This window comes from Salvelinus namaycush, chromosome 3 (genome assembly GCF_016432855.1).
Source record: "Salvelinus namaycush isolate Seneca chromosome 3, SaNama_1.0, whole genome shotgun sequence".
NCBI classification, from domain to species: Eukaryota; Metazoa; Chordata; class Actinopteri; order Salmoniformes; family Salmonidae; genus Salvelinus; species Salvelinus namaycush.
The window spans coordinates 10,936,842-10,960,976 of record NC_052309.1 but is presented as its reverse complement, the minus strand read 5'-3'; the positions used below and the strand labels follow the sequence as shown (position 1 = coordinate 10,960,976).

Genomic DNA, 24,135 nt, shown 5'->3' with positions numbered 1-24,135 from the left:
TTTGTGTGGAGTAAAGAAAGACAGACTGACTGAACTGAACAGGCTACACAACTCTCATTCATATTCAAATGTCTAACCTACAATTGTTTGGTGTGAAAACTGAAAGAAGAAGACAAAGCAGTCTTCTGTCACAAGATGGGAATAAAAGGATAGGATAATGTGGACCACACTCTTAGGAAAGCAAAGCAACTATGAATCATTCATGCTGTTGGTTTCAGATAAATAAGTTCAGTGTAAATTAAGTTTGTTTTTAATAATAATAATAATTGATTTCTCTAACGCTTTCATTACAAAAAATAATTTCAAGGTGCTTGAAAAATCAAAACATACAATAATAAAAGAACACTGATACATGAATATAGGTCTGGACTATGATTTTCAGCCAGTTTCAGTGTGTCAAGCCTCCAAAGGATGGAGCGACAGTCAAGAAGGAACCGCATGGCTGGAACAGAGGGAGGAATAGCAGTGAAGTAGAGGAAGATGTCATCCACTCTGTTTCTGTCTAACCTGTTGGGAAAGTGGTCAGAAGTTTGAAAGAAAAGTAGAAAGGAATGCCGTTTTAGTGCGAGTCCTACCGCCTACGTTCCGGCCCTACCCGGGCCCGATTACGCAACCCGAAATTAGAAATACAGTAACTTCCTCTGTCAGTATCCATAGCTGATTGTCTTTATCTGTCCATCACTCCGTGCGCTGCCCCATGCGCTCCTCTGCAAGTGTGAGTATCCATAGCAACATCTCCATTTGGGCTGCTCAATGACGAGACTAATAGAGCTGTTAGCTGGCATTAGCTACTGTAGCTACTTTTCGTAACTCTAAACTCAGACAAACCACTAACTTTTGTAATTATGTTCCAGATTTGAATACCAGAGAAGTAGACTATGATTTCATACCCTTTAAATTGATGTCTAAAGTGCTGGAAAAGTGGTCAAAATTGCAGTTGTTTGTAAAAGGTTTGGGGGAAAATTGTTAATGCGGTTACTGAAACAGCTGTATCGCTAGATTAGAAGCAGATATTGTTGTTCCGATTCAAATAGCAGAGAATAAAAGGAACATTTCATACGCTCTAACTTTTTGTCTAACTTTTTGGGAAAGTGGTAAAAATGTCAGTTATTTATAAAAAGTTTGAGAAAATGATGCGATAAAACCGCTATCTTTTGATTCGTATGTGTTATTTTTGTACCGATTTGATTATCAGAGACATAGGGGACCTTCCTATATTTTTTGTCTAACTGTTTGGGAAAGTGGTCAAAGTAGCTGATTCGTCTGGGAGGTGATGTCACAATGGGACCTTTAGAATGTTGAAGAAATCCCATGAAAGAGAATGAAGATGTACAAAAAAAGGACAAAAAACTTAGGAATAAAATATATAAAAAAAGTTGTATCAAGCACTCTGGTCCTGACCACTCTGCACGTTTTAAATTTTGAATGATTTATCTAGCTGAAACGGTGTAAGAGGAGTAGCGTTCCAAATAATAACAATAAGAAGTATGACAGAGATTTAAAGTGGGGACTCACTGTTTTTTATAAGATAAGTTTAATGCTAGCTAGCAACTTACCTTGGCTTACTGCATTCGCGTAACAGGCAGTCTCCTTGTGGAGTGCAACGAGAGAGAGGCAGGTCGTTATTGCGTTGGACTAGTTAACTGTAAGGTTGCAAGATTGGATCCCCCGAGCTGACAATGTGAAAATCTGTCGTTCTGCCCCTGAACAAGGCAGTTAACCCACCATTCCTAGGCCGTCATTGAAAATAAGAATGTGCTCTTAACTGACTTGCCTAGTTAAATAAAGGTATAAAAAATATTTTATAAAAAATAAAATTAATTAATTAATTTAACAAATCGGCAAATCGGCACCCAAAAGTACCGATTTCCGATTGTTATGAAAACTTGAAATCGGGCCTAATTAACCGGCCATTCCGATTAATCGGTCGACCTCTAGTAGAGATGCATCCTCCTTCTATTGGCATTTGTTAAGTCAAGTATACCTACATACAGAAGCAGATGCTATTTACATATGTGGGGATCTTAACAGTCGAATTGGGAGGTTAGATGACTATATACAGTTGAAGTCGGAAGTTAAAAAAAATGTGTAGACCTCCACAACTCTGGTTCATCCTTGGGAGCAATTTCCAAACACCTGAAGGTACCACGTTCATCTGTACAAACAATAGTACCCAAGTATAAACACCATGGGACCACGCAGCCGTCATACCGCTCAGGAAGGAGACGCGATCTGTCTCCTAGAGATGAACGTACTTTGGTGCGAAAAGTGCAAATCAGTCCCAGGACAACAGCAAAGGTAGGTGTATGTAAACTTCCAACTTCAACTGTGCATGATATTGATGATATTCCATTGAGTGTTGCTTTGGATGACTCTGTTAATCATCATGGGGAAACACTATTAGAATTCCTTCAGGACTCTAAAATGTGTATCATTAATGGAAGGATATTCCCCTTAAGAGATAACTTTACATCCATATCTGGCAAAGGAAAAGCTGTGGTGGACTATATAGTTACCTCCACGACTGTCTAGAAACTTGTTTGGATTTTAAGATGTTACCCTCTTAACAGATGGTGGAAGACTGTGGATAATGGTGGAAGACTGTGGATGTTTTGACTAAATTGGAGAAAAATCTACACTTCCTGACAATTCTCTTTTATTTATGATCTTTTCTGTTGGCCACAAACTTTCTCAACCAGGTATTACTGTGCATCACTCAGGGCAAAATATACTGTACATACCCCGCATAGGCCTAAATATAAGAAAACAAATGTGCGAAATGACTTTCTGTTTCCTGAAATGGTGGAACTCTGGTGGAACTCTGCAAAGATGCCAAGACACTAAATTTGATTTAGATGTGTGGTATGAAACATTTTGTGATGTCATATATTCTGAAATGGGAAAACAATTATGAAAATAGAAATACACCCAAGTCCAGGACATTTTACAAGCCGAATAAGGCTTGTTGGAATGATGAGTTAAGGGACCCCCTATGGTCTAGAATGTACTTATAATGACAGTGTAAAGATAGGAATACAAGAGAACCGTGTAGGAAGGAGTTTGAAAAAACAGCATGTGTTTGATAAAAGACTGCACCTATTCAAACTGAGATATCAGAGAAGGCAGTTATTATGTCTTGAGGAGATACAGACAAGAAATCCTCAACCGTTTTGGAGCCAAATAAACAAGGTAGGACAAAAACTACATAAGAAAATTATAATGGAAGTCAGGGAAGAGCTAGGGGGGGGCTGAACTCTGATGTTACACAGGTACTTAAGAGTGGGAGAAGGGGTTTGCTAGTTTGTTCTCAGGTAACAAAAAGTTAAGGTGATTGACGCTGCAAAGTTTTAAAATACTCTAAATTAATTTACATCCTATATGATTTGCTCCAAATTTGTTTTGAGTACAGTATACTGCCATCCACTTGGTATAAGTCTATAGTGAATCCCATTCCCAAATCTTCGAAAAATTACCTGAGAGTACCACTGAACTATAGAGGCATAGTTTATTAAGTTCGGTCTATAAATTATATTCATCCATCCTCAACAGTAGGCTAATGGCCTTTTTGGAGGATCAAAACATTCTGGTGTATGAACAAAATGTATTTCGTAAATCCAGAGCCTGTATAGATCATATCTTCACGGTCTGTACAATAATCAGAAATAGATTACACAAAGAGAAGCCTACTTTTGCATGTTTCACTGATTTCCAGAAAGCTTTTGATTTTGCAAATAGGGATATTTTAGCCTATAGTTTGTTAAAGACAGGGGTTGATGGGAAATGTTATCTTACAAAGTAACAATTGCTTGTGTGCGTGTTAATGAATATGGTACAGATTGGTTTCCCACACCCTCGGGTGTAAAACAAGGAGACACCTTATCACCGACTTTGTTTGCTTTGTTTATAAATGACTTGGCAAAATAAATTAAACAGTTAAATATTGGAGTAAGATATGATGATGAAATGCTAAGTACATTTTTATATGCTGATTATATTATTTTGATGGCAGAAACTGAACAGTCAATATGTGCAGTCAATTGGTGTAAAAGATGGAGATTTTCATCCACTCTATTTCAGTTTACTTCATCCACCCTATTACAGCTGATATCATCCACCCTATTACAGCTGACATCATCCACTCTACTTATAGCTGAGTTCATCCACTCTATTACAGCCAACTTCATCCATTCTATTACAACTGACTTCATCCACCCTATTACAGTTGACTTCATCCACCCTATTACAGCTGATATCATCCACCCTATTACAGCTGATATCATCCACCCTATTACAGCTGACATCATCCACTCTACTTATAGCTGATATCATCCACTCTACTTATAGCTGAGTTCATCCACTCTACTTATAGCTGAGTTCATCCACTCTATTACAGCCAACTTCATCCATTCTACTTACAGCTGAGTTCCACCCGTATGAAGTCTTTGATGCCCAGGTTTTCCAGGAAGACTCCTGAAGCGGCGGTGGTTTTGAACAGGAAGGAGATATCTGCACTCAGCTCTCCGTGGAACGTGGGGAAGTGCAGATATGACGTCTCTTTGTTGAAGAATGCTGCGTTCCAGAAGTTCTCTGAGGAAATTATGGAAATCAATACATTTACATGTACATACATTTTGGTCGTTTAGCATACTCTTATCCAGAATGACTTACTCAGTGCATTCAGCTAAGGTAAATAAGACAACCACAAATCACATAGGTGAGACAACCATAACATGGTGCTGATTGAGAAAAAGGGTGCTTTTTGGAAACTAAGGTCTAAATAGACTGAGAACAAAATAAGATGCGGCTTCGAGAGTATATGTCCTCAACTTGTTTCGTTCGCAGTTCATAATAATGATCTGTTGATGAGACTGTCAGGCACAAGAGGCCAACTGTTTCTTCTAATTCATCTTAATTATATTCCACCTCTGTTTCCCCCGTTTATGTCTAATTTACTAAGATACATATTTCAGGTAACCAAGGATGCAATTAGGAATAAAAAAGAGATTGGGACTCTTGATTCATTATTGCCTGATTAACAACTACCTACCGCCATCAGCATAAGAGCATAAAAGAGAGAACATTGTTTTTGTAACCATTCTGCTAATGTGGTACAGATAATTAGGTTATGTGCATAATCAGAGTGATTAACATGATGATTGATGGAGAGGAAGAGAATGTTGCATTAGCATCAAACAGGTATGGGAAAATAAACGACTGTGCTGAGGACTCAGAGTAGGAGTAGCTTGTAAAGTCTACAGTGCTCAGGTCATTTATCTGCATTTGTTTGAATCACAGCCTGTGTGCATTGTAAATACTCCATGTCCATATAGAAATAATGGAGTGATAGATTGACTGATACATCAAAAGCGAGCACACACTATTCAGTAAAACACAGTCAGTTTATTGGAGGAGGGTCAGTAATGGATTAAATAATGGACTGATTTAGTAGAACGATTAATTGACTTGATCCTTACTTTCTAACCCAGAGTAAGGCACCGTGTGCCGAAACTTTGGTGATACCCAATAAATAATTGGGAATATACACGGGGTTCCAAAGGGTTCTTCGGCTGTACACATTGGTTTCAGGTAGAACCGTTTTGGGTTCCATATAGAAGCCTCTGTGGAAAGGGTGAATAAGCTGAATAACCCTTGTAGGTTCTAGATACAGTAGCACTTTTTTCTACGAATGTAGATCGAGTGTGAGACTATCTTTACTATGTCATAATTTGATACTTACTGTCGCCATGACACCTGAGTGGTCCGACTTTATAGGCTGCCTCTGACCCAGGTCTCTGTATATCCCCAACAACCACCCATCTGACCGGCAGATTCTCCTTATGGGTGAGCAGACCAGAGTCAGTCGCCCTGGGTTACATAAAACAGAGGAGGGATGCATTAAAACAACAGAGGAACAAAGGACCAGATCAAAATCAGTGTATATCGTCTATGTTGCTTTCTTCAATTGAACCTAATTAACAGCCATCCTGAGTATTTGATTTCTGGTTAGTTTATGAAGCACAGTAACGGTAGGTTGTCTTTGTGTCTGGATTCACAGTGTGACAGTAATAGCAGGCAGCTGGTCTGGTTCCTCTCAATAATCTCAATAATATGTATAGCTATCAATGAGAGACATGGTGTTGGGTGGAGGTGTATAGCTTCGGTCCTCCAGAGCTAACAGTATACACCATTTGTTGCATTTCAATGGCAAGTTGATTACTTGGGCTACCAGGTGTGTGGAATCTATAGCCAATCAATATGAGAGAGAGAGCGAGAGCGAGAAGCAGGATGGGAGCCTTCGAGAACTGGAGTTGTGCACTACTGGTGTTGTAGGAAATACACATACAGAGATGTAGGATGAATGTTATTTTTATACAATAGAGTTGTAAGTACAGTATACTTCTGCTGCATCTTTGGAGATGTAGGCATTTGACTCATACTCCTAGAATAGAACCATTCCTTCTGGCCAGCTACTTCCTGTTCTGATTATTGCTTTATCAAATACCACTAGGGCACAAACAATCACAACAGGAAATAGAAAATAAAATTGAGCCGATTATAACAACCTCCATCCAGATGATGTTTACTCTATGTGATGTTTATGTTCTTGTAGTCTTATCACTGTAGCGGGGGCTCTAAACATTTCATGAAAACAAATATAAATGCCGGTGAGAGAACAAGGCCGTTTCTGAATATGATAAAAAATTGAAAGGTGAATCTCAGTCAGTAGAGAATCACACTGAGTGTTGAGTACAGCAGATGGTATACTATAGCATGTTGGGGCAGAGATCCAGACATTACATAGGGAAGGGTGGACTAAAAGGAGCTGAAGAGTAGTGGTGATTGGTGTTCAGAAGAGGAGGAAGAAAGAAGGAGTATATACACTGCTCAAAAAAATAAAGGGAACACTTAAACAACACAATGTAACTCCAAGTCAATCACACTTCTGTGAAATCAAACTGTCCACTTAGGAAGCAACACTGATTGACAATAAATTTCACATGCTGTTGTGCAAATGGAATAGACAAAAGGTGGAAATTATAGGCAATTAGCAAGACACCCCCAAAAAAGGAGTGATTCTGCAGGTGGTGATCACAGACCACTTCTCAGTTCCTATGCTTCCTGGCTGATGTTTTGGTCACTTTTGAATGCTGGCGGTGCTCTCACTCTAGTGGTAGCATGAGACGGAGTCTACAACCCACACAAGTGGCTCAGGTAGTGCAGTTCATCCAGGATGGCACATCAATGCGAGCTGTGGCAAAAAGGTTTGCTGTGTCTGTCAGCGTAGTGTCCAGAGCATGGAGGCGCTACCAGGAGACAGGCCAGTACATCAGGAGACGTGGAGGAGGCCGTAGGAGGGCAACAACCCAGCAGCAGGACCGCTACCTCCGCCTTTGTGCAAGGAGGTGCACTGCCAGCGCCCTGCAAAATGACCTCCAGCAGGCCACAAATGTGCATGTGTCTGCTCAAACGGTCAGAAACAGACTCCATGAGGGTGGTATGAGGGCCCGACGTCCACAGGTGGGGGTTGTGCTTACAGCCCAACACCGTGCAGGACGTTTGGCATTTGCCAGAGAACACCAAGATTGGCAAATTCGCCACTGGCGCCCTGTGCTCTTCACAGATGAAAGCAGGTTCACACTGAGCACATGAGCACATGTGACAGACGTGACAGAGTCTGGAGACGCCGTGGAGAACGTTCTGCTGCCTGCAACATCCTCCAGCATGACCGGTTTGGCGATGGGTCAGTCATGGTGTGGGGTGGCATTTCTTTGTGGGGCCGCACAGCCCTCCATGTGCTCGCCAGAGGTAGCCTGACTGCCAATAGGTACCGAGATGAGATCCTCAGACCCCTTGTGAGACCATATGCTGACACATGCACATTTGTGGCCTGCTGGAGGTCATTTTGCAGGGCTCTGGCAGTGCACCTCCTTGCACAAAGGCGGAGGTAGCGGTCCTGCTGCTGGGTTGTTGCCCTCCTACGGCCTCCTCCACGTCTCCTGATGTACTGGCCTGTCTCCTGGTAGCGCCTCCATGCTCTGGACACTACGCTGACAGACACAGCAAACCTTTTTGCCACAGCTCGCATTGATGTGCCATCCTGGATGAACTGCACTACCTGAGCCACTTGTGTGGGTTGTAGACTCCATCTCATGCTACCACTAGAGTGAGAGCACCGCCAGCATTCAAAAGTGACCAAAACATCAGCCAGGAAGCAGGAACTGAGAAGTGGTCTGTGATCACCACCTGCAGAATCACTCCTTTTTTGGGGGTGTCTTGCTAATTGCCTATAATTTCCACCTTTTGTCTATTCCATTTGCACAACAGCATGTGAAATTTATTGTCAATCAGTGTTGCTTCCTAAGTGGACAGTTTGATTTCACAGAAGTATGATTGACTTGGAGTTACATTGTGTTGTTTAAGTGTTCCCTTTATTTTTTTGAGCAGTGTATATAGAGAGAGATATAAAGAAAGAGGGGAACAGATAGAGAAAGAGAGTGAGAGAAAGAGGGGAGCAGATATATATAGAGAGAGAGAAAGAGAGGAGCAGATATATAGCGAGAGAGAGAAAGAGGGGAGTAGATATATATAGAGAGAGAAAGAGAGGAGCAGATAGAGAGAGAATGAGAGAAAGAGATTGAGGGAAACATATAGAGAATGTGATGGTATTGTACCATTCTTTGCGGTCAGCGTCACAGTTGCAGTAGTGGTCTGAGTCGATGCAGTTCCCCTGAAGGCCGCAGCCACACTGCTGGCTCCCTGGTACCGCCCCGCCCCAGTACGTCTGGGGCTCATCTGTACGACCCACCCACCAGGTGAACGGAGATCCATCTGAGACAAAGACACACACACACACCACGCACGCACACACACTTAGAAGGTGTTGGATTCTGGAGTAAACTTTGAACATTGTTATACTCAGAGTATAGGAACATTAGTTACACAAGAGACATGAGGGGTGCCATAATGAGGGGCTGAGTGCAGGGAAAACAATTGCATGTGACAGTACTGATAAGGGGAGAAACCGTTGAAGGTTTCATATCACTTAGTTCCCTGCTTAGCAAGAATGATGCAATGTTTGGAGATAAGGAGGAGACTCCACCCAAAGTGGGGTATGAATACCACCACGGGGGAAGCTATTTATTTGTCTGAATACAGCTGTGTCGACCCTTTGGGAAGAATAGAACTTGGTCAAGCTTCTCTAGTGTCCGTGAGTTAATTACTCTGAAAAATTTGAACCTAACAAAGGGGTGTGTTCAAAAACACTAAAGACTCCCAAACTCCTGTTCATTTATTTACTATGTAGGGCATGAGATGTTTGGGTAGTAATGTAAAAACAGATCAGACAAGATGTGTCTTACCTAAAGATCAATTTGGTGCTATTTGCAATGAGGACACTAATGACATATAACAGAGACACGTTCCACAAAAAGACTGTAACAAGAGGAGAGAGAGTGCGTAATTGAGGTTTCAGTCACCACTTTCCCCCAAAAAACAGGCCAGACTCCAGAGTGCTGCCTTGAAAGAGAAAAGAAAGTCATTCTCATTGATTCTCTCTTCCATCACTCGTCTGATCACGTTCCCCCACCTGAAGCAGGCTGTCTGGTTTTAAACAGAAACCTAACACTGTACTCTATCCCTCATTATTCTTCATTTGACATTTTCCAGCATTATTTATTTAGCTTTGACATAGTTTTCCTATTCCCTCAGTCAGCCTCTACAGTAACGAGACAGCTAATGGACAGCCATTACATTGTGAAGCTGTGAGTTGCCTTGTTTCATGTTCATTTGCAGGTTTAAAAGAGTCATTACAAATTAATATCATATGGCAAACACCAACGACACACCAATCAACGCAAAAACCAATCACCTAAATGCTAACTCACTCAGTGCATGTACCATAACACATCCAGAAATTAAGAATATTCTAGTATAACAGAATGACGGGTAAGCCTACATAGAAGAACCCCCCCCAAAAACCTAAATTAATTTGCAACAATGAGCACGATAATCAATATGTGACATCTGCTTAAGCTCTGCGGGTGGAGAGCAGCACTCCCTCTCACAGGGTGTCTCCCAAATGGCACTCTATTCCCTAAATAGTTCACTACTTTTGCCGGCTCTGGTCAAAAGTAGTACACTATATAGGGAATAGGGTGCCATTTGGGATGCGTACACTGACTCACAGTTGACTGAGTGAGCAGGTTTTTAATCATCCTGACCTTTATGGCTGGCTGGGATCAATACTGTTAATAAAAATGATTCACCTGGTGTGTTTAAGAGGAGTGACTTTCTGCAGTGGTAGAGGACTTCCTGCTCGCAGTGCTCTGCCTGGGTAATTATGGCCCAGAGCTGTTCCGCGTCGGCAGAATAGTTAAAATAGGCTAAATGCTGATTTATCCCAGATGAGGCCTTTAATTTGGTTAGCTCCGTGTTATTGTGTTGGATCACCAGCCATGTTTTATCTGGAGGAGAAGAGAGAGAGAACAGAGGGAAATCCTAGGATCATTCGAAATAATTATGAAAATGTTAATGATAGCAGAGACAGTGTGAAAATGGGGATGGGGTGGGCGGGAGGACGAGATGTTTCCGATAGCAGCTGGTGCCAGCCCTGAAGGATGGAAATCCTGTCAGAAGATCTGGGATCCCAGCCACAGCTCACAGCTCAGTTACTTACCGAGAGCCATCAACAGCCCCCTAAACGAGGTGTCTTTCTGTTTCCGTCAGTGAGAGAAATAACTAAACTGCCACTGGCGGGCAATAAGGAAGTACCATATGCCAGATTGTTGGTGGCACTTTAGCTGAACCCTACTTCTCTGTCATAACAGATTTGCATTAGGCAATAGTAAAAACTGAGTGGAGATTATTTGTCACACTGCCACCAGTGGTTATGTATGCAGGAAACCCTAACTATCCCTGCAGTGGTATAATGTAACAGGGAAACCATAGCTCGTCATCCAGTGGTTTAATTAGCTTGTGTGTGTGTGTGTGTGTGTGTGTGTGTGTGTGTGTGTGTGTGTGTGTGTGTGTGTGTGTGTGTGTGTGTGTGTGTGTGTGTGTGTGTGGTTTACCTGTCATGTTGCAGTAGATCAGCTGTGACTTGATCGGACCACTTCCGTCCACATCTATGTAATACAGGCCTGATGTGTTACCCTGGTGTTTATACGCTTCACATGACTTCTCATAGACAGCTGAGGAGGAGAAAATATACACAAACACTCAGGTTACCTCCTGCCAGTGTGAAGTACTTATGTAAAAATACTTTAAAGTACACCTTAAGTAGTTTTGGGGGGAATCTGTACTTTACTTAACTATTGATATTTTTTACAACTTTTACTTTTATTTCACTACATTCCTAAAGAAAATATCAACTTTTTACTACATTTTCGCTCACAACCAAAAGTACTCGTTACATTATGAATAATAAGCAGGACAGGAAAATGATCTAATTCACATACTTATCAAGAGAACATCCCTAGTCATCCCTACTGCCTATGATCAGGCGGACTCACTAAACACAAATGCTTAATTTGTAAAGATGTCTGAGTGTTGGAGTGTGCCCCTGGCTAGCCTTAGAATAAAATAAAAAAATAACATGGTGCCGTGTAGTTTGCTTAATATAAAGAACTTGAAATGATTTATACATTTACTTTTGATACTTAAGTATATTTTAGCAATTACATTTACTTTTGCTACTTGTAAGTATATTTAAAACCAAATAGTTTTACTCAAGTACTATTTTACTGGGTGACTTTACTCTTACTCAGTGTATAACATTCACTGCTTTTTCCACCCCTGCTGAAATTAGTACTGACTGAAATAATTAACTGAAACAAATACAGCCACCAACAGACACATGCGCAAGAATTCCAATTAAATGTACATTACACAGGAACAACTTCTAGAGCAAACACTGCCATGTTTCCACTAGATGTGAAAGTAAGTATGATAAGTTAAGAACTTGAGACCTGGCATGTGGTCTATATGTAAATTCCCAAATCAAGTCTTTAACACCACTTCCTGAAAGAAAACAATTGTTTATAATTTATGCTGTTTATGAAGATTTTGACATCTAGGATTGCTTTGGAGGAAAATATTTAAATGTTTCAGCTGAGGAGCATACTTAATGCCTTTGGGTGGCAAGGGCTGTCCAATGATACTTTATAATGTATTCACATTTCTAAATTAATAACTAACTCACAGAATATACGTATACCAAACACAAATGCATCTTTTGTAAATAATGTCTGAGTATTGGAGTGTGCCCCTGGCTATCCGCAAAATAAAAAAAAAACAAGACAATTGTGCCATCTGCTTTGCTAAATAATAGGAATTTTAAATGATTCATACTTTTACTTTTGATACTTAAGTGTATTTAAAACCAAAAACTTTTTGACTTTACTCAAGTAGTAATTCACTGCCTGACTTTCACTTTTACTCGAGTAACTTTCTATTAAGGTATCTATACTTTTACTCAAGTGTGACAATTGGGTACTTCTTCTACCACTGGGTGTTCTTAATGTTTTGTATACTCAGTGTACATAACATATACATACAGTACTCAAAGCAAATAAAACTAATGTTCATATTCTAATCTATGACACCAAGGCACATTGGGTGTGCCTACAGAACACACACAAACACAAAGCAAACAAAACAAACTTTTATATTCCAAGACACTAAGCCATGTTGGGGTGTGCCAGACAACAAGGCTCCACTGACGCAGAGCAACGAAGGCGTTCTTTGTCTTGGGCACTCAACTCTCTCCACTCTGATTTACAGTAGCTTTGTGTGCCAACAGTCTGTTCTGTTGCTGTAATGTGTGTGTTTGAGCCAGCAGTCTGTTCTGTTGTTGCAGAGGTTGTTACATTATTGATGTGCTAACCATAATTATTTGAAAGGAGACGCACAGAAAACTATTGCATTCTAGATTAAAGGGCGCTAGCTGGTGCCCCTAAGGAATGCAGGCCCCATCACTGCAGATGTTGCCGTTTCTTTGACTCTGTCCGGAATGGCTAACTATTCCCTGTATAGTGCACTACTTTTGACCAGAGCCTTTGGAGCCCTGGTCAAAAGAAGTGCACTTTATAGGGAATAGGATGCCATTTCAGATGCACACCATGTGTATACCAGTCTATGTTATTCTGAATAGCCATTGGTTAATGGCTAGTGGGCATGTCTGACTGATAAATAATGAATACAAGGCCACATCAATAACAACGTTAACAGGAGGTTGTATTCAGTGTATTCCCTTTCACTGTTACCCTGAGCAGGGTTCCTCAGTTAATTCTTTGTTCCTGCCAAAAACAGACACACCTGCAGCTAATCAAGAGCTTGTTAATCGGGTGTATAAGTGCTGGGCAGGAACAAAAATGTGCACCTCTGTGGTTCCCCCTGAACATGACTATGAAACCCTGCTGTAACTAGAACACATTGACCTGGCATAATACAAACCCTCATGAAATAAATAATAGGTACACTGATGAATGCTCCTGTTGTTTTATTGTGCACCATTTTGACCCGAAAGTCATTGTCTGGCTATTTGTACCGAGCACCATGCAAGTCATTGTCTGGCTATTTGTACCGAGCACCATGCAAGTCATTGGATGTGCGTACACAACGTATGAAACAATACAAACCCTCCCCTCTTGTCAGAAAATAATAACTAACAACCTCTAACAGTTTAGTCACACAGGATATCTCCAATCTCGTAAATATCTTATTTCCTCCTCACCTGAAACACTTTCTGTGATGGATTTAAGTTTAATTCCAATTTAATTATAGAGACAAAGAAAATCACCAGTCCTTTTCCGGTCTCCACCAGCACTTCAATTTCAACGCAACTCAAGTGTGAATGTGTTAAATAGTGAGGCGATTATGTTTGACTGACAAGTCGCTTAATTTAACGTTCAAATCTTCCACACAATTTATGATGACACTGAGCGGACTTAGAGAGACAGAGCGAGAGAAGCTCTCACATCATTAAAGGCTTTGTCCTAATCCTTATCAATGGTGAGGCTTTGTCAAAAGGGTCTGGCACTGCAGCAGGCTATTGCTGCATCAGAGATAAGACGCTTGACCTTGAATTCAACTGGCTGTGTCTCTGTGCATGTTTAAGGAACAAACACAATATCCTCTCGACAGTATGTCTGTTAGTCTGTTTAGTTCTGCGCTAGCTTTACAGTTTGGATATACGCCTTCTGCTTCGAGCGCGTACTAATCGCACGCAAGCAAGCACACACACACAGGTTTTGAAAGAATTCTTCAGTTATAAAAACAACACTGTGGTTTTAAGATTTTTAAGAAACACACAAGGTCTCCTTACAGCTGTGACAAGTTGCTCCACTGTAGCCCGTGTTCGAACAGTTGCAATGGAAGGTACTCCAAGACTGGGTGCATCTGCCCCCGTGTTCACAATGGCTTGGAGAGCATCTGAAAAGAGAAGAGAGATTTATCCCCCACAGGTTTCTGAAGGTCAGAAATCTTTCTGTTCCTTTTTATACCTCTGAAATATACATTTAGCTCAATATTGAATTACTTCACCAATCAGTGAGGATAGAGTGAATTCTCTATCTGAACTCCCGAGTGGCGCAGCGGTCTAAGGCACTGCATCTCAGTGCAAGAGGTGTCATTACAGTCCCTGGTTCAAATCCAGGCTGCATCACATCTGGCCTTGAATGGGAGTCGCATAGGGTGGTGCACAATTGGCCCAGCATCATCCAGGGTAGGCAGTCATTGTAAATAAGAATTTGTTATTTAACTGACTTGCCTAGTTAAATAAAGGTTAAATTAAAATAGAGCAGCTTGCTGTGGTGCGGGTAAGTGATTTAATCTGTACAGGAAAGTCATTAAGAGCAACTTGTATTTTGCCGTAATAGCATGGTTTAATCATACTGAAAGACAAACACACACACACACTGTGCTGCCAGTCACAGTGTAGGGCGTGAGATGCAACTGAAATTATGACGGTGAGGAGAAAGTGAAAGAGGATGGAGGAAGCTTGCCTTGAAGCACTGGGCATCTTGTTATAACATGCATTATCGGAATTCGTCCCAAAGAATTATACCTACGGAGGAGCGGCTTCTATGGAGGAACTCTGAATATCTTTGAACTTCAGAGTTGGTTTAACGTTGGACCAGCTCACAGGGTTGTGTGTGCAGGACTAGCTAACAAGGTTGTGTGTGCAGAGCAGCACTAGAATTAAAAACACATCTTACCTTTTTGTAGTTAATAAATCCAATGGGAAATGTGATAACTAAAGTATCCTTAACTAGTATTGAAAAAGTATTCTGTAATTAAACCTCTCTCCCTAATTTCTTAATTACGTTTGTAATGTCAGTAGGCTACAGTAGGACACATCCAGCCCAGCCTGAGACACATCAAGCCCAACCTGAGACAAATGCAGCCCTGCCTGAATCACAGGATCCAGCCCAGCCTGAGACACATCCAGCCCAGCCTGAGACACATCCAGCCCAACCTGAGACAAATCCAGCCCAACCTGAGACAAATCCAGCCCAACCTGAGACACATCCAGCCCAGCCTGAGACACATCCAGCCCAGCCTGAGACACATCCAGCCCAGCCTGAGACAAATTCAGCCCAGCCTGAGACACATCCAGCCCAGCCTGAGACACATCCAGCCCAGCCTGAGACACATCCAGCCCAGCCTGAGACACATCCAGCCCAGCCTGAGACACATCCAGCCCAGCCTGACAGCCCAGCCTGAGACACATCCAGCCCAGCCTGAGACACATCCAGCCCAGCCTGAGACACATCCAGCCCAGCCTGAGACACATCCAGCCCAGCCTGACACATCCAGCCCAACCTGAGACAAATTCAGCCCAGCCTGAGACAAATTCAGCCCAGCCTGAGACACATCCAGCCCAGCCTGAGACACATCCAGCCCAGCCTGAGACACATCCAGCCCAACCTGAGACACATCCAGCCCAACCTGAGACACATCCAGCCCAGCCTGAGACACATCCAGCCCAGCCTGAGACACATCCAGCCCAGCCTGAGACACATCCAGCCCAGCCTGAGACACATCCAGCCCAGCCTGAGACACATCCAGCCCAACCTGAGACACATCCGTCTGCCTGACCTGCTGGCACTGATCCCAGAACAGCCACTGAGCTGAATCACAGGATTTCACAGGTAGCCTCACACACTCTCACTGCTGCCTCATCACAGTGAAACACTCTCTTTCTCAATCTCTCTCAAACACTTTCTCTTTCACTGCAGCCTGCTGTTCACATGGGCAGCTTTCTTCTCATTCAATATCTCCCTCTAAGAGAGCAGAGGATGGAAAGCTAAGCCTGCCATGAGTCATGTAAAGATGGACCTGACAACTTCATACACCTGCTAACAGGTTCACATATAACAAACAGGATGCACTGAGCTAGATACTCTTATTACGTACCTAGATCCCGTTCAACACACACACACACTAAACACAGGTTCAGGTGCATGCATTTCAGGACATTCACACACACACACACACACACACACACACACACACACACACACACACACACACACACACACACACACACACACACACACACACACACACACACACACACAATATCCCTTTCTTTTCTCCACACTATTGTATCACATTCTATGGATCATAGATATCATATTAGTATTCTAATTCCTAATTATGTTATGGATGCCCTTGGTCCCATAATCTTCCACAAAGTGCAACTCCATTTCGTAAATACTGGAATGGGATCAATCCAGCGAGACACCACTGCTGTGTATCACCACACTGTATATCACCGCACTGTATATCACCGCACTGTATATCACAGCACTGTATATCGCCGCACTGTATATCGCCGCACTGTAAATCGCCGCACTGTATATCGCCACACTGTATATCACCGAACTGTATATCACCGAACTGTATATCACCGAACTGTATATCACCGCACTGTATATCACCGCACTGTATATCACCGCACTGTATATCACCGCACTGTATATCGCCACACTGTATATCACCGAACTGTATATCGCCACACTGTATATCGCCACACTGTATATCACCGAACTGTATATCGCCACACTGTATATCGCCACACTGTATATCGCCACACTGTATATCACCACACTGTATATCGCCACACTGTATATCGCCACATTGTATATCGCCACACTGTATATCGCCACACTATATATCGCCACACTATATATCGCCACACTGTATATCACCGAACTGTATATCGCCACACTGTATATCACCACACTGTATATCACCACACTGTATATCGCCACACTGTATATCGCCACACTGTATATCGCCACACTGTATATCGCCACACTGTATATCGCCGAACTGTATATCACCGAACTGTATATCGCCACACTGTATATCGCCGAACTGTATATCGCCACACTGTATATCGCCACACTGTATATCACCGAACTGTATATCGCCACACTGTATATCACCACACTGTATATCACCACACTGTATATCACCGCACTGTATATCGCCACACTGTATATCACCACACTGTATATCACCGAACTGTATATCGCCACACTGTATATCACCGAACTGTATATCGCCACACTGTATATCACCGAACTGTATATCGCCACACTGTATATCACCGAACTGTATATCGCCACACTGTATATCACCGAACTTTATATCACCACACTGTATATCGCCACACTGTATATCACTGAACTGTATATCGCCACACTGTATATCACCGAACTGTATATCGCCACACTGTATATCGCCACACTGTATATCACCACACTGTATATCGCCACACTGTATATCGCCACACTGTATATCGCCACACTGTATATCGCCACACTGTATATCGCCACACTGTATATCACCGAACTGTATATCGCCACACTGTATATCGCCACACTGTATATCACCGAACTGTATATCGCCACACTGTATATCGCCACACTGTATATCACCACACTGTATATCACCACACTGTATATCGCCACACTGTATATCGCCACATTGTATATCGCCACACTGTATATCGCCACACTATATATCGCCACACTGTATATCACCGAACTGTATATCGCCACACTGTATATCACCACACTGTATATCACCACACTGTATATCGCCACACTGTATATCGCCACACTGTATATCGCCACACTGTATATCGCCACACTGTATATCGCCGAACTGTATATCACCGAACTGTATATCGCCACACTGTATATCGCCGAACTGTATATCGCCACACTGTATATCGCCACACTGTATATCACCGAACTGTATATCGCCACACTGTATATCACCACACTGTATATCACCACACTGTATATCACCGCACTGTATATCGCCACACTGTATATCACCACACTGTATATCACCGAACTGTATATCGCCACACTGTATATCGCCACACTGTATATCACCACACTGTATATCACCGCACTGTATATCGCCGCACTGCATATCGCCGCACTGTATATCGCCGCACTGTATATCACCGCACTGTATATCACCACACTGTATATCACCGAACTGTATATCGCCACACTGTATATCACCGAACTGTATATCGCCACACTGTATATCACCGAACTGTATATCGCCACACTGTATATCACCGAACTTTATATCACCACACTGTATATCGCCACACTGTATATCACTGAACTGTATATCGCCACGCTGTATATCACCGAACTGTATATCGCCACACTGTATATCGCCACACTGTATATCGCCACACTGTATATCGCCACACTGTATATCGCCGCACTGTATATCACCGAACTGTATATCGCCACACTGTATATCGCCACACTGTATATCGCCACACTGTATATCGCCACACTGTATATCGCCGAACTGTATATCGCCACACTGTATATCGCCACACTGTATATCGCCACACTGTATATCGCCGCACTGTGTATCGCCGCACTGTGTATCGCCGCACTGTATATCGCCGCACTGTATATCACCGAACTGTATATCACCACACTGTATATCACCCCACTGTATATCGCCACACTGTATATCGCCGAACTGTATATCGCCACACTGTATATCGCCACACTGTATATCGCCACACTGTATATCGCCACACTGTATATCGCCACACTGTATATCGCCACACTGTATATCACCGAACTGTATATCGCCACACTGTATATCACCACACTGTATATCACCACACTGTATATCACCACACTGTATATCGCCACACTGTATATCGCCACACTGTATATCGCCACACTGTATATCGCCACACTGTATATCGCCGAACTGTATATCACCGAACTGTATATCACCGAACTGTATATCACCGAACTGTATATCGCCACACGGTATATCGCCACACTGTATATCGCCACACTGTATATCGCCGAACTGTATATCACCGAACTGTATATCGCCACACTGTATATCGCCGAACTGTATATCGCCACACTGTATATCGCCACACTGTATATCACCGAACTGTATATCGCCACACTGTATATCGCCACACTGTATATCACCACACTGTATATCGCCACACTGTATATCGCCACACTGTATATCGCCACACTGTATATCGCCACACTGTATATCGCCGAACTGTATATCACCGAACTGTATATCGCCACACTGTATATCGCCGAACTGTATATCGCCACACTGTATATCGCCACACTGTATATCACCGAACTGTATATCGCCACACTGTATATCACCACACTGTATATCACCACACTGTATATCACCGCACTGTATATCGCCACACTGTATATCACCACACTGTATATCACCACACTGTATATCGCCACACTGTATATCACCGAACTGTATATCGCCACACTGTATATCGCCACACTGTATATCACTGAACTGTATATCGCCACACTGTATATCACTGAACTGTATATCGCCACACTGTATATCGCCACACTGTATATCACCGAACTGTATATCGCCACACTGTATATCACCACACTGTATATCAACGAACTGTATATCGCCACACTGTATATCACCACACTGTATATCACCGAACTGTATATCGCCACACTGTATATCGCCACACTGTATATCACCACACTGTATATCACCGCACTGTATATCGCAGCACTGCATATCGCCGCACTGTATATCGCCGCACTGTATATCACCGCACTGTATATCACCACACTGTATATCACCGAACTGTATATCGCCACACTGTATATCACCGAACTGTATATCGCCACACTGTATATCACCGAACTGTATATCGCCACACTGTATATCACCGAACTGTATATCGCCACACTGTATATCACCGAACTTTATATCACCACACTGTATATCGCCACACTGTATATCACTGAACTGTATATCGCCACACTGTATATCACCGAACTGTATATCGCCACACTGTATATCGCCACACTGTATATCACCACACTGTATATCACCGCACTGTATATCGCCGCACTGCATATCGCCGCACTGTATATCGCCGCACTGTATATCACCGCACTGTATATCGCCACACTGTATATCACCGAACTGTATATCGCCACACTGTATATCACCGAACTGTATATCGCCACACTGTATATCACCGAACTGTATATCACCACACTGTATATCGCCACACTGTATATCACCACACTGTATATCGCCGCACTGTATATCACCACACTGCATATCGCCGAACTGTATATCGCCACACTGTATATCGCCACACTGTATATCGCCACACTGTATATCGCCACACTGTATATCGCCACACTGTATATCACCGAACTGTATATCGCCACACTGTATATCACCACACTGTATATCACCACACTGTATATCGCCACACTGTATATCGCCACACTGTATATCGCCACACTGTATATCGCCGAACTGTATATCACCGAACTGTATATCACCGAACTGTATATCGCCACACGGTATATCGCCACACTGTATATCGCCGAACTGTATATCGCCACACTGTATATCGCCACACTGTATATCACCGAACTGTATATCGCCACACTGTATATCACCACACTGTATATCACCGCACTGTATATCGCCGCACTGCATATCGCCGCACTGTATATCGCCGCACTGTATATCACCGCACTGTATATCGCCACACTGTATATCACCGAACTGTATATCGCCACACTGTATATCACCGAACTGTATATCACCACACTGTATATCGCCACACTGTATATCGCCACACTGTATATCACCACACTGTATATCGCCGCACTGTATATCACCACACTGCATATCGCCGCACTGTATATCGCCGCACTGTATATCACCGCACTGTATATCGCCACACTGTATATCACCGAACTGTATATCGCCACACTGTATATCACCGAACTGTATATCGCCACACTGTATATCACCGAACTTTATATCACCACACTGTATATCGCCACACTGTATATCACTGAACTGTATATCGCCACGCTGTATATTACCGAACTGTATATCGCCACACGGTATATCGCCACACTGTATATCGCCACACTGTATATCGCCGAACTGTATATCACCGAACTGTATATCGCCACACTGTATATCGCCGAACTGTATATCGCCACACTGTATATCGCCACACTGTATATCACCGAACTGTATATCGCCACACTGTATATCGCCACACTGTATATCACCACACTGTATATCACCGCACTGTATATCGCCGCACTGCATATCGCCGCACTGTATATCGCCGCACTGTATATCACCGCACTGTATATCGCCACACTGTATATCACCGAACTGTATATCGCCACACTGTATATCACCGAACTGTATATCGCCACACTGTATATCACCGAACTGTATATCACCACACTGTATATCGCCACACTGTATATCACCACACTGTATATCGCCGCACTGTATATCACCACACTGCATATCGCCGCACTGTATATCGCCGCACTGTATATCACCGCACTGTATATCGCCACACTGTATATCACCGAACTGTATATCGCCACACTGTATATCACCGAACTGTATATCGCCACACTGTATATCACCGAACTTTATATCACCACACTGTATATCGCCACACTGTATATCACTGAACTGTATATCGCCACGCTGTATATCACCGAACTGTATATCGCCACACTGTATATCGCCACACTGTATATCACCGAACTGTATATCGCCACACTGTATATCGCCACACTGTATATCACCGAACTGTATATCGCCACACTGTATATCGCCACACTGTATATCACCACACTGTATATCACCACACTGTATATCACCACACTGTATATCGCCACACTGTATATCGCCACATTGTATATCGCCACACTGTATATCACCACACTGTATATCACCACACTGTATATCGCCACACTGTATATCGCCACATTGTATATCGCCACACTGTATATCGCCACACTATATATCGCCACACTGTATATCACCGAACTGTATATCGCCACACTGTATATCGCCACACTGTATATCGCCACACTGTATATCGCCACACTGTATATCGCCACACTGTATATCGCCACACTGTATATCGCCGAACTGTATATCACCACACTGTATATCGCCACACTGTATATCACCGAACTGTATATCGCCACACTGTATATCGCCACACTGTATATCACTGAACTGTATATCGCCACACTGTATATCACTGAACTGTATATCGCCACACTGTATATCACTGAACTGTATATCGCCACACTGTATATCGCCACACTGTATATCACCACACTGTATATCACCACACTGTATATCAACGAACTGTATATCGCCACACTGTATATCACCACACTGTATATCACCGAACTGTATATCGCCACACTGTATATCGCCACACTGTATATCGCCACACTGTATATCACCACACTGTATATCACCGCACTGTATATCGCCGCACTGCATATCGCCGCACTGCATATCGCCGCACTGTATATCGCCACACTGTATATCACCGAACTGTATATCGCCACACTGTATATCACCGAACTGTATATCGCCACACTGTATATCACCGAACTTTATATCACCACACTGTATATCGCCACACTGTATATCACTGAACTGTATATCGCCACGCTGTATATCACCGAACTGTATATCGCCGCACTGTATATCGCCGCACTGTATATCGCCGCACTGTATATCGCCGCACTGCATATCGCCGCACTGTATATCGCCGCACTGTATATCACCGCACTGTATATCGCCACACTGTATATCACCGAACTGTATATCGCCACACTGTATATCACCGAACTGTATATCGCCACACTGTATATCACCGAACTTTATATCACCACACTGTATATCGCCACACTGTATATCACTGAACTGTATATCGCCACGCTGTATATCACCGAACTGTATATCGCCGCACTGTATATCGCCGCACTGTATATCGCCGCACTGTATATCGCCGCACTGTATATCGCCGAACTGTATATCGCCGAACTGTATATCGCCACACTGTATATCGCCACACTGTATATCGCCACACTGTATATCGCCACACTGTATATCGCCACACTGTATATCACCGAACTGTATATCGCCACACTTTATATCACCGAACTGTATATCGCCACACTGTATATCACCGAACTGTATATCGCCACACTGTATATCACCGAACTGTATATCACCACACTGTATATCGTCACACTGTATATCACCGAACTGTATATCACCACGCTGTATATCACCGAACTGTATATCACCGAACTGTATATCGCCACACTGTATATCGCCACACTGTATATCGCCACACTGTATATCACCACACTGTATATCACCGCACTGTATATCACCACACTGCATATCGCCGCACTGTATATCGCCGCACTGTATATCACCGCACTGTATATCGCCACACTGTATATCACCGAACTGTATATCGCCACACTGTATATCATCACAGTGTTTCCGTCCAATTCTACTCAACATGACTCCAAGTCATTACAGTTCACAGCCAAGTCACTGAACCCCCCGTTAAAGACTATTACTGAGAAAAGCTAGCTAGAATGTCCTAAAAAGGGCATCAAAGAGCTACAAAGTAAATAACCTCATTCCCCTGAACAGCATGATGGGACAGAGAGTCAACTTTTTTTTCTCTCGGTACTGTCTGAAGTGTGTGTGTCTGTGTGT

The 24,135-nt window shown here is 42.8% G+C and overlaps 1 protein-coding gene across 1 annotated transcript in view; it reads right to left on the bottom strand.

Annotated features, from left to right (window-relative positions):
• The window catches only part of cntnap3 (contactin associated protein family member 3), a 187,666-nt gene that overhangs the window by 74,322 nt on the left and 89,209 nt on the right, over positions 1–24,135 (bottom strand). Inside the window, exons 11-16 of the mRNA XM_038989461.1 lie at positions 14,324–14,430; positions 11,070–11,189; positions 10,266–10,463; positions 8,673–8,829; positions 5,738–5,865; positions 4,417–4,587 (exon numbers count right to left, since the gene is read on the bottom strand). Of these exons, the coding sequence (XP_038845389.1) occupies positions 4,417–4,587; positions 5,738–5,865; positions 8,673–8,829; positions 10,266–10,463; positions 11,070–11,189; positions 14,324–14,430 (881 nt within the window). The remainder of the gene's footprint in view (positions 1–4,416; positions 4,588–5,737; positions 5,866–8,672; positions 8,830–10,265; positions 10,464–11,069; positions 11,190–14,323; positions 14,431–24,135) is intronic.